Below are 11503 nucleotides of genomic sequence, written 5' to 3'. Positions count from 1 at the left end.
AGAGAGAGAGAGAGAGAGAGAGAGAGAGAGAGAGAGAGAGAGAGAGAATGGGAAAATGTAAGGAGCAACAGGTTAGCCTTGTAAGCTTGTAAGGGTCACTCAAAGGCCACGCCCACAAGGAATGGACCCCCACCTCATACTAGTAAGTATTGGCAGCTCCCTTTCACCACATCACAGACATCAGGTTTAAAAATCAAAAAACCAACCAACAAACAAACAACATGGAAGTTAGCCCCCAGGATCATCGGTCCTTTCTACAGTGTCTTTGAAACTACCAGGAAGATGCAGATGACCCAATGGAAAGGACTGTGTTATGCAATGACTATGAAACCAAGCTTAGCCCTTCCAGGAACAAGTAATGCTGCATTAAGAGTTTGTCCTATAGGAGTCTAGCTGCATCTATAGGATTCTCCAGAAGTGTGCTCCATACACAACCCTGCAGTAATGTGAGAGGCGGCCTGGAGCTCTGGTTGGAGATCAGGGAAACTATGAAGCCAACACTCATTATCCTAATCCTGCTACCTCGAGAAAACTCCTAGGTGGATTTTTGACAAGGGTGTCAATTAATATGTAAAAAACCTCTTCTAGAAATTGATGACGCAATGCGTAGCTTTGCTGAAAAAGTGTTTGCCTCTGAAGTCAAAGATGAGGGAGGTCGGCATGAGATCTCCCCCTTCGACGTGGAAGAGATCTGCCCAATTTCCCTTCGTGAGATGCAGGCCCACATATTTCACATGGAGAACCTGTCCATGTCCATGGACAGCAGGAGGTAAGTGTGGCACGTTGGGACAAAGTGTGGCGGCTCCTGAATGAAGGTCTGTCTTGAGTGTGGGCCACACGGGAAGGAAGAACTCTGCCAGACTTCCGAGTTCTTCCTCCTCCTCTTTGCACAGGTTAGGGTGAGACACTAAATGACGGAAAAAAAGTAAGCAGTCCCCTCCTGCCCTTGCCTACACTGTAAGCTAAATAAAGCCTTTCTATCACCCCAGGAAGAGAACTGGAGCCTCCAAAGTGGGCTGACAGCTGCAGTAAGCACTCTCAACATAGACATAGTTGGCATGGAAACTGGAACACAAATGCCTTGTCTTCAGGCACGTCCCCTGGCCAACACCACTGTTGTTCTCTGATATGAATCCCTCTCCAGCAAGTCTGAAGGGCACCATGGCCTATGGTGGGACGTCTTCATCTCCGCCCATATTGTACCTGTCATGCATGTTACCCTTCCCTCAGGAGTTACCAGAGGTCTTTCATGAAAAAAATCGTTCCCCTTTATTTCAGTCCCTATAGCTCTCCACCACACTGTTCTTAAGCTTTCCACAGACCCCCATCCCTCTGGTCTCCTCCTGGTGTCTTTTCCTTGGTTTTATATCTTTAAAGGAGGAACAGCAAATCATCTCCTTTAAGATCCTCTGAAGGACCTCACCCAGGGCTAGTCTCTCTTCAAAGTAGAAACTCAAAAATCAAACAAAACAAAGCGTCCAAAATCAAAAAACTGATTATATAAAAAAAATATTATCAGCTAGGAGTGGTGGCACACATCTTTAATCCCAGGACTCGGGAGGCTGAGGCAGGCAGTTCTCTGTGAGTTCAAGACTAGCCTGGTCTACAGAGTGAGTTCTAGGATAGTGGAGACTACACAGAGAAACCATGTCTCAAAAAACAAAAAAACTCAACCAAATAGTAACAACAAAAACCAACGCGAAAGAAAGAAAACAGTATCAATAAAGTTTTTAATACCCTGCAAGACATTTGCTATGCATTATTACATCTCACAGAAATCCTATAAAGTAGCTAGCTGCCTTAGCTTGTCATCATTGTAACAAAACACTCAAACACGTGGACTTAGAGGAGGAACAGTTTATTTGAGCTTAGACTCTCAGGGTTTTCAGCTCACAGTCAGTTGACCCTGTTGCTTTGGGCTTGTGGTAACCGAGGACATCATGGAGTTCATGGCACAAAGAGGGAAGAGGGTGGAGGGAGGCGGGAGGAGGGAGGCTCAGGGTCTCATTATCCCCTTCAGGAGCACGCCCCTGATAAGGAACCTACTCCTTTCCTCTACACCACCTCTTAGCAGCTGTGCCTTCTCCCCAGTAGAGCCACAAGCTGGTGAGCGAGCCTTCAGCGCATGAGGGTGGGATTTCAGATGTAAGCTGTAACAGAACTTCCTAAGGTGTAGTACTGTACTGCCAGGGAATGGAAATGCACAGAATTTAAGGAGCATGAATACAATGACACAGGATACAGCTGTTACCACCTGCATTCACTGTAACAGCTGATTGCCAACTCTATTCACACCAGACCTTTTGGGAAGAAGTGTGTTATGTTGAAGGCTTTCTAATATATTCCCTCGGGTCCCCTATACTAAAAGCGACCATCGGGTACTTTCTTCTCCCACTATGGTAGTATCTTGTTTCTGACAACCAGTCCATATTTTAATTTTTTCCTTTTTTGGCCTCAAAATAAACCAGCATAGTGAAAGATCCATCTATTATGATAGAACGCCTGAGGAGGACCAAGCTAATTTTGTTTTTTAATTTGTTAATTTCAAACCCAGAAAAAGGCGCTTCCAAGGACGGAAGACTGTTAATTTGTCCATTCCACAAAGTGAAACATCTTCTACCAAAATGTCCCACATCGAAGAATTTATTTCTTCATCCCCGACCTACGAGAGTGTGCCTGACTTCCAGAGGGTGCAGATCACTGGTGACTATGCCTCTGGGGTGAGTCCTGCTTGCCATGCAGGTGTTCCCACAGACGGACACTTGTAGTTCCATGCTGACTTCCCTTCCTGTGAAGGCGGATGTTGCTTGCCTCCCTTGCCCTGCTTCCTCTGCATCTCAGTCCTAATGCTGCATGTCCCATTTCTGTGTTGCTCCATCATCCCACACAACGCTAATACTCTGACAATACGAAGAAAGATTCACTGTAGATAACCCGGACTGTAGTGAACAGGCTGGGCAAAAGGACCAAAGAGGGCCATAAGGGAGAACACTTTGTTGTAGCTGACTGCACCATAAAGTAAACGCAGAGGTGAGGAGGTGAGGGTGAGGGCACTGCAGGTTAGCTGAGCTTGCCGAGGAGGCTGGAGACCTGAGTCTCCACAGGAAGGAGAGAACTAACTCCTCCAGTTGTCCTCTGACCTCCATCTGCGTACCATGGCATATGACCAAAACAAACAAACAAACAAACAAACACAGGAAAATCTAGTGGAGGGGTGCTAGAGGAATGGCTCAGCAGTTAAGAGCACTTAATGCTCTGGCAGAGAACCTGGGTTCAATTCCCAGCACACACATTGTGGCTCACAACTGTCTAGAATTCCAGTTCCAAGGGATACAGTACCTTTCTTTGACACACACCCCATGCCCTGCCTTGTGCTCGCTCTCTCTCTCTCTCTCTCTCTCTCTCTCTCTCTCTCTCTCTCTCTCACACACACACACACACACACACACACACAGGCATGCAAAACATTCACACACATAATAAAAAAGTTTAAAAAAAAAAGAAAAAGAAAATTCCAGTGAGGCCATTGTCTTTAGACCGTATATAAAGTCTCTGGGCCCATTGCAGTAGCTTACACAGCAGGTGTTGCTCAGAGTGGATTCTAGCATGTCACAGGGATACTGAACTCATGTTACTAACAATGTGCCCTGCTTGTCTTATCCCAACAGTTGGCCAGTTAATAAATCTCTGCCACAGGGACTTGCAGTTTCAGCATCGTATTAGTGAAATTACTATTGAGCACTCAGTCTCTGCTCCAAATACGGATGCAGTGCCGATGCTGAGACCCCGTCTCGTGTAGACACTCACAGGGCTCAGGGTGCCGAAATGCAAGCCATTCTTGTTTGTTTATTTTCTCCAGTATGGCAACCAGGGCGCTGAGCACACGGCAGACGCAGACAGTAAAAGAGCTGACACAAAATTCTTGATGAAATAGTAAAGACGTGATAAACACAATTTGGAAAACTTGAAACTTCAAGGCTTAAAGCTCAGGAGACACACTTGGCATCCGTGTGCTTGGTAGACGGGAGAGAAATGTAAACAAGTCAGGGAAGACTGACCGCACACCAGAGACCTGGGCCTGGGGTCTGGCGGTTTCACTTAGCAGCTGAATAAGGCTAGGGTGCGAGCAATGTTCCTCTTGGCTGTGCTCTGTAGCCAACAGGGGCATCCTAGAAATGTAAGCACGGGGATGGGAAGGGGCATCTCAGGACTAAAGTCTCAGGGCCTATGGAACCTGATAAGTAATTGACACAATTTAATTGGCCCTTATCAATAAGGGCCTAATGGCTAGGCCTTAAGGCATGTAGGCCTTTCCGCTAAGGTGCTGAGAGCTGGAGACGTGCAGGTGAGTAGAAGCCCACCCTAGCCTGTGAGGAACTGATACAACAAGTATCTTTGGAAGCTGACCTTCAGAACTAGGTTTGCTCTGGGTTCTTTGGGCTAATGTAAGCATCTATCTTTCAAAATAGACTGAGTGTGAGTTGTCTGGCTGTGACATATGCCACCCTGCTGATTGCCAGGGTTCATTCTTGGATCTGGCTGGCTGGGTGTCTCCTTCCTTACTGGCTCCATATGTCTGTGTCATTCCCTGAGTTGCACAGTCAGCGGAAGAGGACCCCCCATAGAGGAGGACCCCATTCCAGTCAAGAGTGTACCAGCCAGCAGCTGCACTCCCTTGATAGAACTCCAAATGAGCTCTCAAAATAGACTTACCGGTCAGGATCCGTCATCTGTATCTCTAGCCTTTGAGATCACACTTATGTTGTCCTCAGAGAGAAGATCTTTGAGGCTCTGATAACATAGTGAACTGGAGGAAAGGCAGGGAATCTCCAGCAGCTCAAACCAAGTTTTATTCTAGAAGCTTTCTCTTTTGACACAGAGATAAAATTCTCTAAGACTATCTAAAAGAAGCTAGAAATGGTGACACATGCCTGTAATCCTAGGAAAGATGAGAGAGGAATTTGAGGCCAGCCTGGGCTACATAGTGAGTTCAAGACACTGTATCAAAACTTTTTTTTTAAAGCTAGGCCTGTTGTCTCATAAACCCAGCGCCAGGGTGGTGGAGGTGGGGTAAATTTAGGGCCATTCTTGGCAGCATAGTAAGTTGGAGACCTGTCTGGCTACATGAGACCTTGTCTCTAAGGCAAGGATATAAGGAATTGAAGGTTAAGCCTCAGCTATAAACTGAGACTCTGACTTAACAACTGCTGGCCCTTGTCAATATATTTTGACAGTTGAGATACCACACTCAGAAGTTCCTATTCTATTTTGTTTTTGTTTTGTTTTTATTTTGAGATAAGACCTTGTCCTGGAATGTCTATTGATTAGGCTGGCCTTGAACTTACAGCCTCAGCCTCCTACGTGCTGGAATTATAGGCATGCGCCACCATGTCCAGTTTCAGAAGTATGTACCTTCAGTGTGCAAATATCACACGAAAGGAAGACCACCTACGCAATGGTAGAATGGGTTCTTCTTAAAAATGGAATCGCAGGGCTTGGGGATGGCTCACTAAGTACTTAAAGTGCACCCAAATGAGTGTACTTAAAGTGAGGACTCAAAGACCCTTAAAATGAAAACAGGAAGGATCTGAGTTCAAATCCCCAGGACCCATGTAGATAGCTGGACATGGCCACACTTGCCTGTAACCGCAGTGCTATAGGCAGCAGAGACAGGAGGGCCCCTGGGTCCTAGTACCTGCCAACTTAGCTCTGGGTTCTTGAAAAACCCTCTCTCAAGGGAATAAGGAAGAGTGACAGAACAAGACACTTGGTGTCCTCCTTGGTTGCACACACCTGCCAAATATGTGCCTATACTACACACACAATATTAATTGTGACATCATCACATATTCAGAATAGATTAAATTAAAACTCATGGGAGGTAAGACTCCACGTTTTCTTATATGGAGAACCTAGCTTTCAAATTGTGTGTGTGACAAAACCAGAAGTTGGAAAAGGGCTCATGAAGTGAGGAAGAGGTCTGGAGGAAGGTGGAGATAGAGGGTATGTGACAGAGAAGCAGAGGGAGACTCGCTGGATGATGACAGGGAGCAGCTGCAGGAGGCAGCGGCATGCAGCAGAGCCGAGGGCAAGGAAAAGGATAAGAACAAAGACTATTGACACATATGTGAAGATGCCATGATGAAACCCAGTACTTTACATGATAACCTAAAAACAGTGATAATAAAAAGTTCTTTTTAATCACATTTGTCTTTAGATAATCTAAACAGGGTACCTGGAGAGTCAGTGATAGAGTATTTGGCCTTGGATTTGAGTCCTAACACCAAAAACAACCTCAGAAACAAATGCAAATTTCACAGGAAAGATTTCTACCACAGGTAAGGTATGGTACAGAGTTAAAAGAGGTAGAAAAACTCCAAGAGTCTCTCCTGCAGAGAGTCTCAGAGTCCCAAAACAGGAGGAATCAGCTGGGCAGATAAGGTAGGCTCCACAAGGCCACAGCACACAGGAAAGCCAGAACTTGAGAGATCAGCCTGACCATTTTCCAGGGTCTCACAGGTTCAGCTCTGACACTTTCTCGGCAGGTAACCGTTGAAGACTTTGAGGTGGTGTGTAAAGGTCTCTATCGGGCATTGTGTATAAGGGAGAAATACATGCAGAAGTCATTCCAGAGGTTCCCCAAGACCCCCTCCAAGTACCTGAGGAACATCGACGGTGAAGCCTTGGTAGCAAATGAGAACTTCTATCCAGGTAACTTATTCTCTCATGAATGTAAGGAATATAGCTTTAGGCTTATCTACTAAATATGATTTTTGTTTTTTGTTTTTGTTTTTGTGTTTTTCAAGACAGGGTCTTTCTGTGTAGTCCTGGCTGTCCTGGAACTTGCTTTGTAGACCAGGCTGACCTCAAACTCAGAGATCCACCTGTCTCTGTTTCCCAAGTGAGTTCTGGAACTAAAGTCGTGGGCCAGTAATGCCAGGCTCAAAATATGAATTTTAACATATGTTCTTAGATGACCAGTGACCCAGCCTTAAAATATCATAGTTGCCATTGGCCCTAACCTGTGGCCCATCTCTGTCACTTGATTGGGCCCTTATAATACCTCTCCAAAACCCCAAGTCAGAAGTGTATCTCCTAGTCTCAGTGGTTGTGTAGGTGTCCTGATTACTCGGCTACGATTCAGCCTCACCCTCTGCCTCATCCTCACTTCTCTGCTGGTTATCAAAACACAGTTCCGAGCACATTACTTTCCTGATAAGAAAATTTTCCATGCTCCCATCCCTTTCCTACATAGCCAGTCAGGACCGCCCGTCTCCATCCATTTCCACCGTCCAGGTTTCCACTCGCCCACATCACTTATTTCTAAGCTGAAGACTTCTATCCATGCCCCGCCCCCTAGTCTTCGTCATAATGGGAGTGTTAGTGACAGGATCTCAAGTTACCCAGATTGGCTTCCAAACTAGATTTGTAGCTGAGGATGTCCTTGAACTCTTTGACCTACCTTCTCAAGTGCACCACATTACAGGCTAGCATATTATTCCCAGCTTTAGTTGGAAGCCTTTCTAGATCTCCCTGTAGTTCGGCACTTTCCTGCAGTTATTCTGTTTCTAGGCTTCTCCCCATCTCTGGTTTGTCTTTTGCCTTGCTTAGTCACCCTAAATCCACAGGTCTTGAGTCAACCCAGGTCTTCAGGGTGCAGACCGAACGCCATTGTTTCTTTCTCTCTCTCTTTTTTCTCCTTCTCCTCTTTCCCTTCCTCCTCCTCTCTTCTTCCTTCTTCTTCTCCGCCTCTTCCTCTTCTTCCTTTGGAGGCAAAGGGCTTCTAAAGACAGGGTTTCACTATGTAGCTCTGACTGTCCTGAAACTTGCTCTGTAGACCAGGCTGACCTTGAACTCACAGAGATCCACCTCCCTTTGCCTCCCTAATGCTGGGACTAAAGGTGTGCATCAAAAGTATCTGGCAAGAGGTCGGTTTTGTTTTTAAGTAGCACTCCAGAGTTTTATCACAACTTTATATGTCTTTTTTTTAATAAAGCAGTAAAATGCACTAAGCAGAAAGTCTGTGTTGACCAATTTTAGGAAACTAAAAGTATTTATCACCATATCTGGTGACTCCTGCCTGGAAGCCCAGCACTAGAAGGTAAAAACCAGAAATCAGGAGTTTAAGGTAATTCCTTAACTACAGAACAAGTTGAAGACCAGTTTGGGTTGGAAGAGCCACCCCAAAAAGTCCACCTTCCACTCCCATCTCCTTAACTAACTAACTAACTAACTAACTAACCAACCAAAGAAACACATAAATGAATAAATAGAAATAAGAACTGGTGACCTACATCTTTGATCCCAGCACTCAGGAGGCAGAGGCAAGTGGATCTCTATAAGATCAAGGGCAGCCTGGTCCACATAGTGAGCAAGGGCAGCCTGGTCTACATAGCGAGTGAGAGACCAGCCAAGGCTTCATAATTAGATTTTGTCTCAAAAATAAATTTAAAAAATATTTCTAAGTAGTGTATTAATTATATAAATACTACTAAATAACTTGAAAATCATTCTTTTTTAAAAAATATAACTGTCACTCTTTTTTTTAATAATTTATTTTTTTCAAATCGTAATTCATTCACACAGGGGTTATAAACACAGAAAGGCAGGACGTGGGGAAACTCTTTTTTTAAAAAATATTTATTTTATTTGAGCACACTGTAGCTGTCTTCACACACACCAGAAGAGGACATCGGATCCCATTACAGATGGTTGTAAGTCACCATGTGGTTGCTGGGAATTGAACTCAGGACCTCTGGAAGAGCAGTCAGTGCTCTTAACCACTGAGCCATCTCTCCAGCCCTTGAAAATCATTCTTATGATAAATAAAATATTATCATAGTTTTTTGTTTGTTTGTTTGTTTTTTGAGACAAGGTTTCTCTGCATAACCCTGCCTGCTCTGGAGCTCCCTCTGTAGACCAGGCTAGCCTCAAACTCAGAGATAGCCTGCCTCTGCCTCTCAAGTGCTGGGATCAAAGGAGCCAGCAATGTCTGGCTCCTAGTTATTTTATAACAATTTAAGTCACTTTGGGAAAATAAGCTTTGTTTAAAGGACAAATGAAGCCAGATGTGATTGATGGTGCATGACTTTAGTCCCAGCATTTGTGAGGCAGGAGGATCTCTATGAGTGAGTGTTTTAGGACAGCCTGGTTTACATAGCAAGTTCCAGGACAGCCAGGGCTACATAGTGAGACCCTGTCTTTTAAAAAAAGACAGGTTAAATAATGTTGGATAGTTCTAACTGATGAGTATGAGATGACAGACTAATCTGATTTGTAACATTTCTTATTTGGGTTATTTTTACATGGTCATTCATCCTATGTGCTGATCTATTACTCTGTGTTTTATTGAAAAAGTATTTACCCCTCCTCCGAAGAAGGGAGAAGACCCCTTTAGCAAAGAGGACCTTCCTGCAAACCTGGGCTATCACCTCAAGATGAAGGGTGGTGTGATTTACATCTACCCTGATGAAGCAGCAGCCAGCAGAGATGAGCCCAAGCCCTACCCTTACCCAAATCTGGATGACTTCCTGGATGACATGAATTTTTTGCTTGCTCTAATTGCACAAGGGCCCGTGTAAGTGTTTACTGAGATCTAAACATTAGCAACCAATGTTACTGATGATCGTAAGGATGCTTATTACATGCTCACCATGTTCAAATACTGCATTCAACTCCTTTATTCCTTGCAAGGGCCTTGTGTATGCATATTTCTACCTATCATCTATCCACCTATCCATCTATCCATCTATCCATCTATCTACCTATCATCTATCATCTATTTATCTAATCTACCTATCATCTATCTTATCTATCTATCTATCTACCTATCTATCATCAATTATCTGTTTATTTATTTATTTGCGGTGTCTCAAGTGGCCTAGGCTAACATCAAACTTGCTATGTAGTCTTGACTGACCTTGAACTTCTATTCCCCTGCCTCTACCTTCTAAGGGGTAGGACTGCAGGTTTTCACTATTATTTGTAGTTTATGCGGTGCTGGGGATTAAACACAGGACTTCGTATGTGCTAGGCAAGCATTCTACCAACTGAGCTACAACCCTACTCTTTTTTTCTTTAGATTATACTTTTTAAAAATTTTATCATCATCATCTTTTTTTTTTTCGAGACAGGGTTTCTCTGTGTAGCCCTGGCTGTCCTGGAACTCTCTCTGTAGACCAGGCTGGCCTCGAACTCAGAAATCCGCCTGCCTCTGCCTCCTGAGTGCTGGGATTAAAGGCATGTGCCACCACCGCCTGGCCATCATCATCTTTATTATCCTGTGTTTTTGAGACAGTGTTTCTCTGTGTATCCCTGGCCACCCTGGAACTCACTTTGTAGACCAGGCTGGCCTTGGATTTAGAGAGCCTCCCGCCTCTGCCTCCTGAGTGCTGGGGTCACAGGTGTGTACCACCATCATTGCCCGGCTTATCTTTTTAATTATGTGAATATACAAGTGCCTGTGTGTGAGTTTGTGCATATGAGTGCAGATCCTATGGAGGCCAGAGGTATGGGACCCCCTGGTCTGGTGGTAACAGGTGGAGTTGTGAGATGCTGCATATAGGTGCTAGGAACCAAACTCAGGTCTTCTTAACTAGTGAGTCATCTCCTCAGGGTTCCACCCTACCCTGAAATACCTTAATTACAGTTTAAGGAACTGAAGCATCTGAAAGTTGAGGGAGCCAGTAGGTAGCTTGATGTCACACAGTGCTGAACCAGCATGGTGCCCAAGTCTACCAACTCCACAGCCAGAGAGCCCTTACTGTTGACCTCACAGATTTTTAAACACCATCCCTAGTCTTCCCTCGTTATTATATCCAGCTTTGATGGGAATCTGGGTACTTTCAGTGGGATTAACTATGGAAGAAGACAGTGTCTGTTCCTGCAACCATTTCCTCTTACGGGTGAGAAGAGTCCTGGAGGCTTTGAAATTGTTACCATTTCCTTACATGTCCAGAAAGATGTTTAGGATCCTGTATGTTTACTTTTCACAGTAAGACTTACACTCACCGCCGTCTGAAGTTCCTCTCCTCCAAGTTCCAGGTCCATCAGATGCTCAATGAGATGGACGAGCTGAAGGAGCTGAAGAACAACCCGCACCGGGACTTCTATAACTGCAGGAAGGTAAGTTCGCCAGCTCAGGGCTGCTCAGCGGGAAACACATGCAGGAAGGTAAGTGTGTCAGCTCAGGGCTGCTCAGCGGGAAACACGCCTGTGGAGACTTCTGAAAGACCAGAGGCCATTTGCTGAGGAACCTACAACTTTGACAGGTTACATGGATTTTAGTGAAGGCAGGTAAATTATATCTAGCAGATTTGAAGCACCATACTGTTGCTTGCCTACAAGACAAGAGAGAAGGAAAGAAAGAAAGAAAGAAAGAAAGAAAGAAAGAAAGAAAGAAAGAAAGAAAGAGAGAAAGAAAGAGAGAGAGGAAGAGAGAGAGAGAGAGAGAGAGAGAGGAAGAGAGGAAGAGAGGAAGAGAGGAAGAGAGGAAGAGAGAGAG

The 11503-nt window shown here is 44.7% G+C and overlaps 1 protein-coding gene across 2 annotated transcripts in view; it reads left to right on the top strand.

Annotated features, from left to right (window-relative positions):
• The window catches only part of Ampd1 (adenosine monophosphate deaminase 1), a 25603-nt gene that overhangs the window by 4627 nt on the left and 9473 nt on the right, over positions 1-11503 (top strand). For both annotated transcript variants that reach the window (XM_028753001.1, XM_028753002.1), the window contains 5 exons: positions 589-769; positions 2555-2720; positions 6546-6711; positions 9358-9577; positions 10995-11124. In XM_028753001.1, the coding sequence (XP_028608834.1) occupies positions 589-769; positions 2555-2720; positions 6546-6711; positions 9358-9577; positions 10995-11124 (863 nt within the window). The remainder of the gene's footprint in view (positions 1-588; positions 770-2554; positions 2721-6545; positions 6712-9357; positions 9578-10994; positions 11125-11503) is intronic.

Source organism: Grammomys surdaster, unplaced genomic scaffold, assembly GCF_004785775.1.
Source record: "Grammomys surdaster isolate TR1022 unplaced genomic scaffold, NIH_TR_1.0 125941, whole genome shotgun sequence".
Lineage (NCBI taxonomy): Eukaryota > Metazoa > Chordata > Mammalia > Rodentia > Muridae > Grammomys > Grammomys surdaster.
The sequence above is the reverse complement of the archived record's forward strand: the minus strand, read 5'-3'. Positions and strand labels throughout refer to the sequence as shown.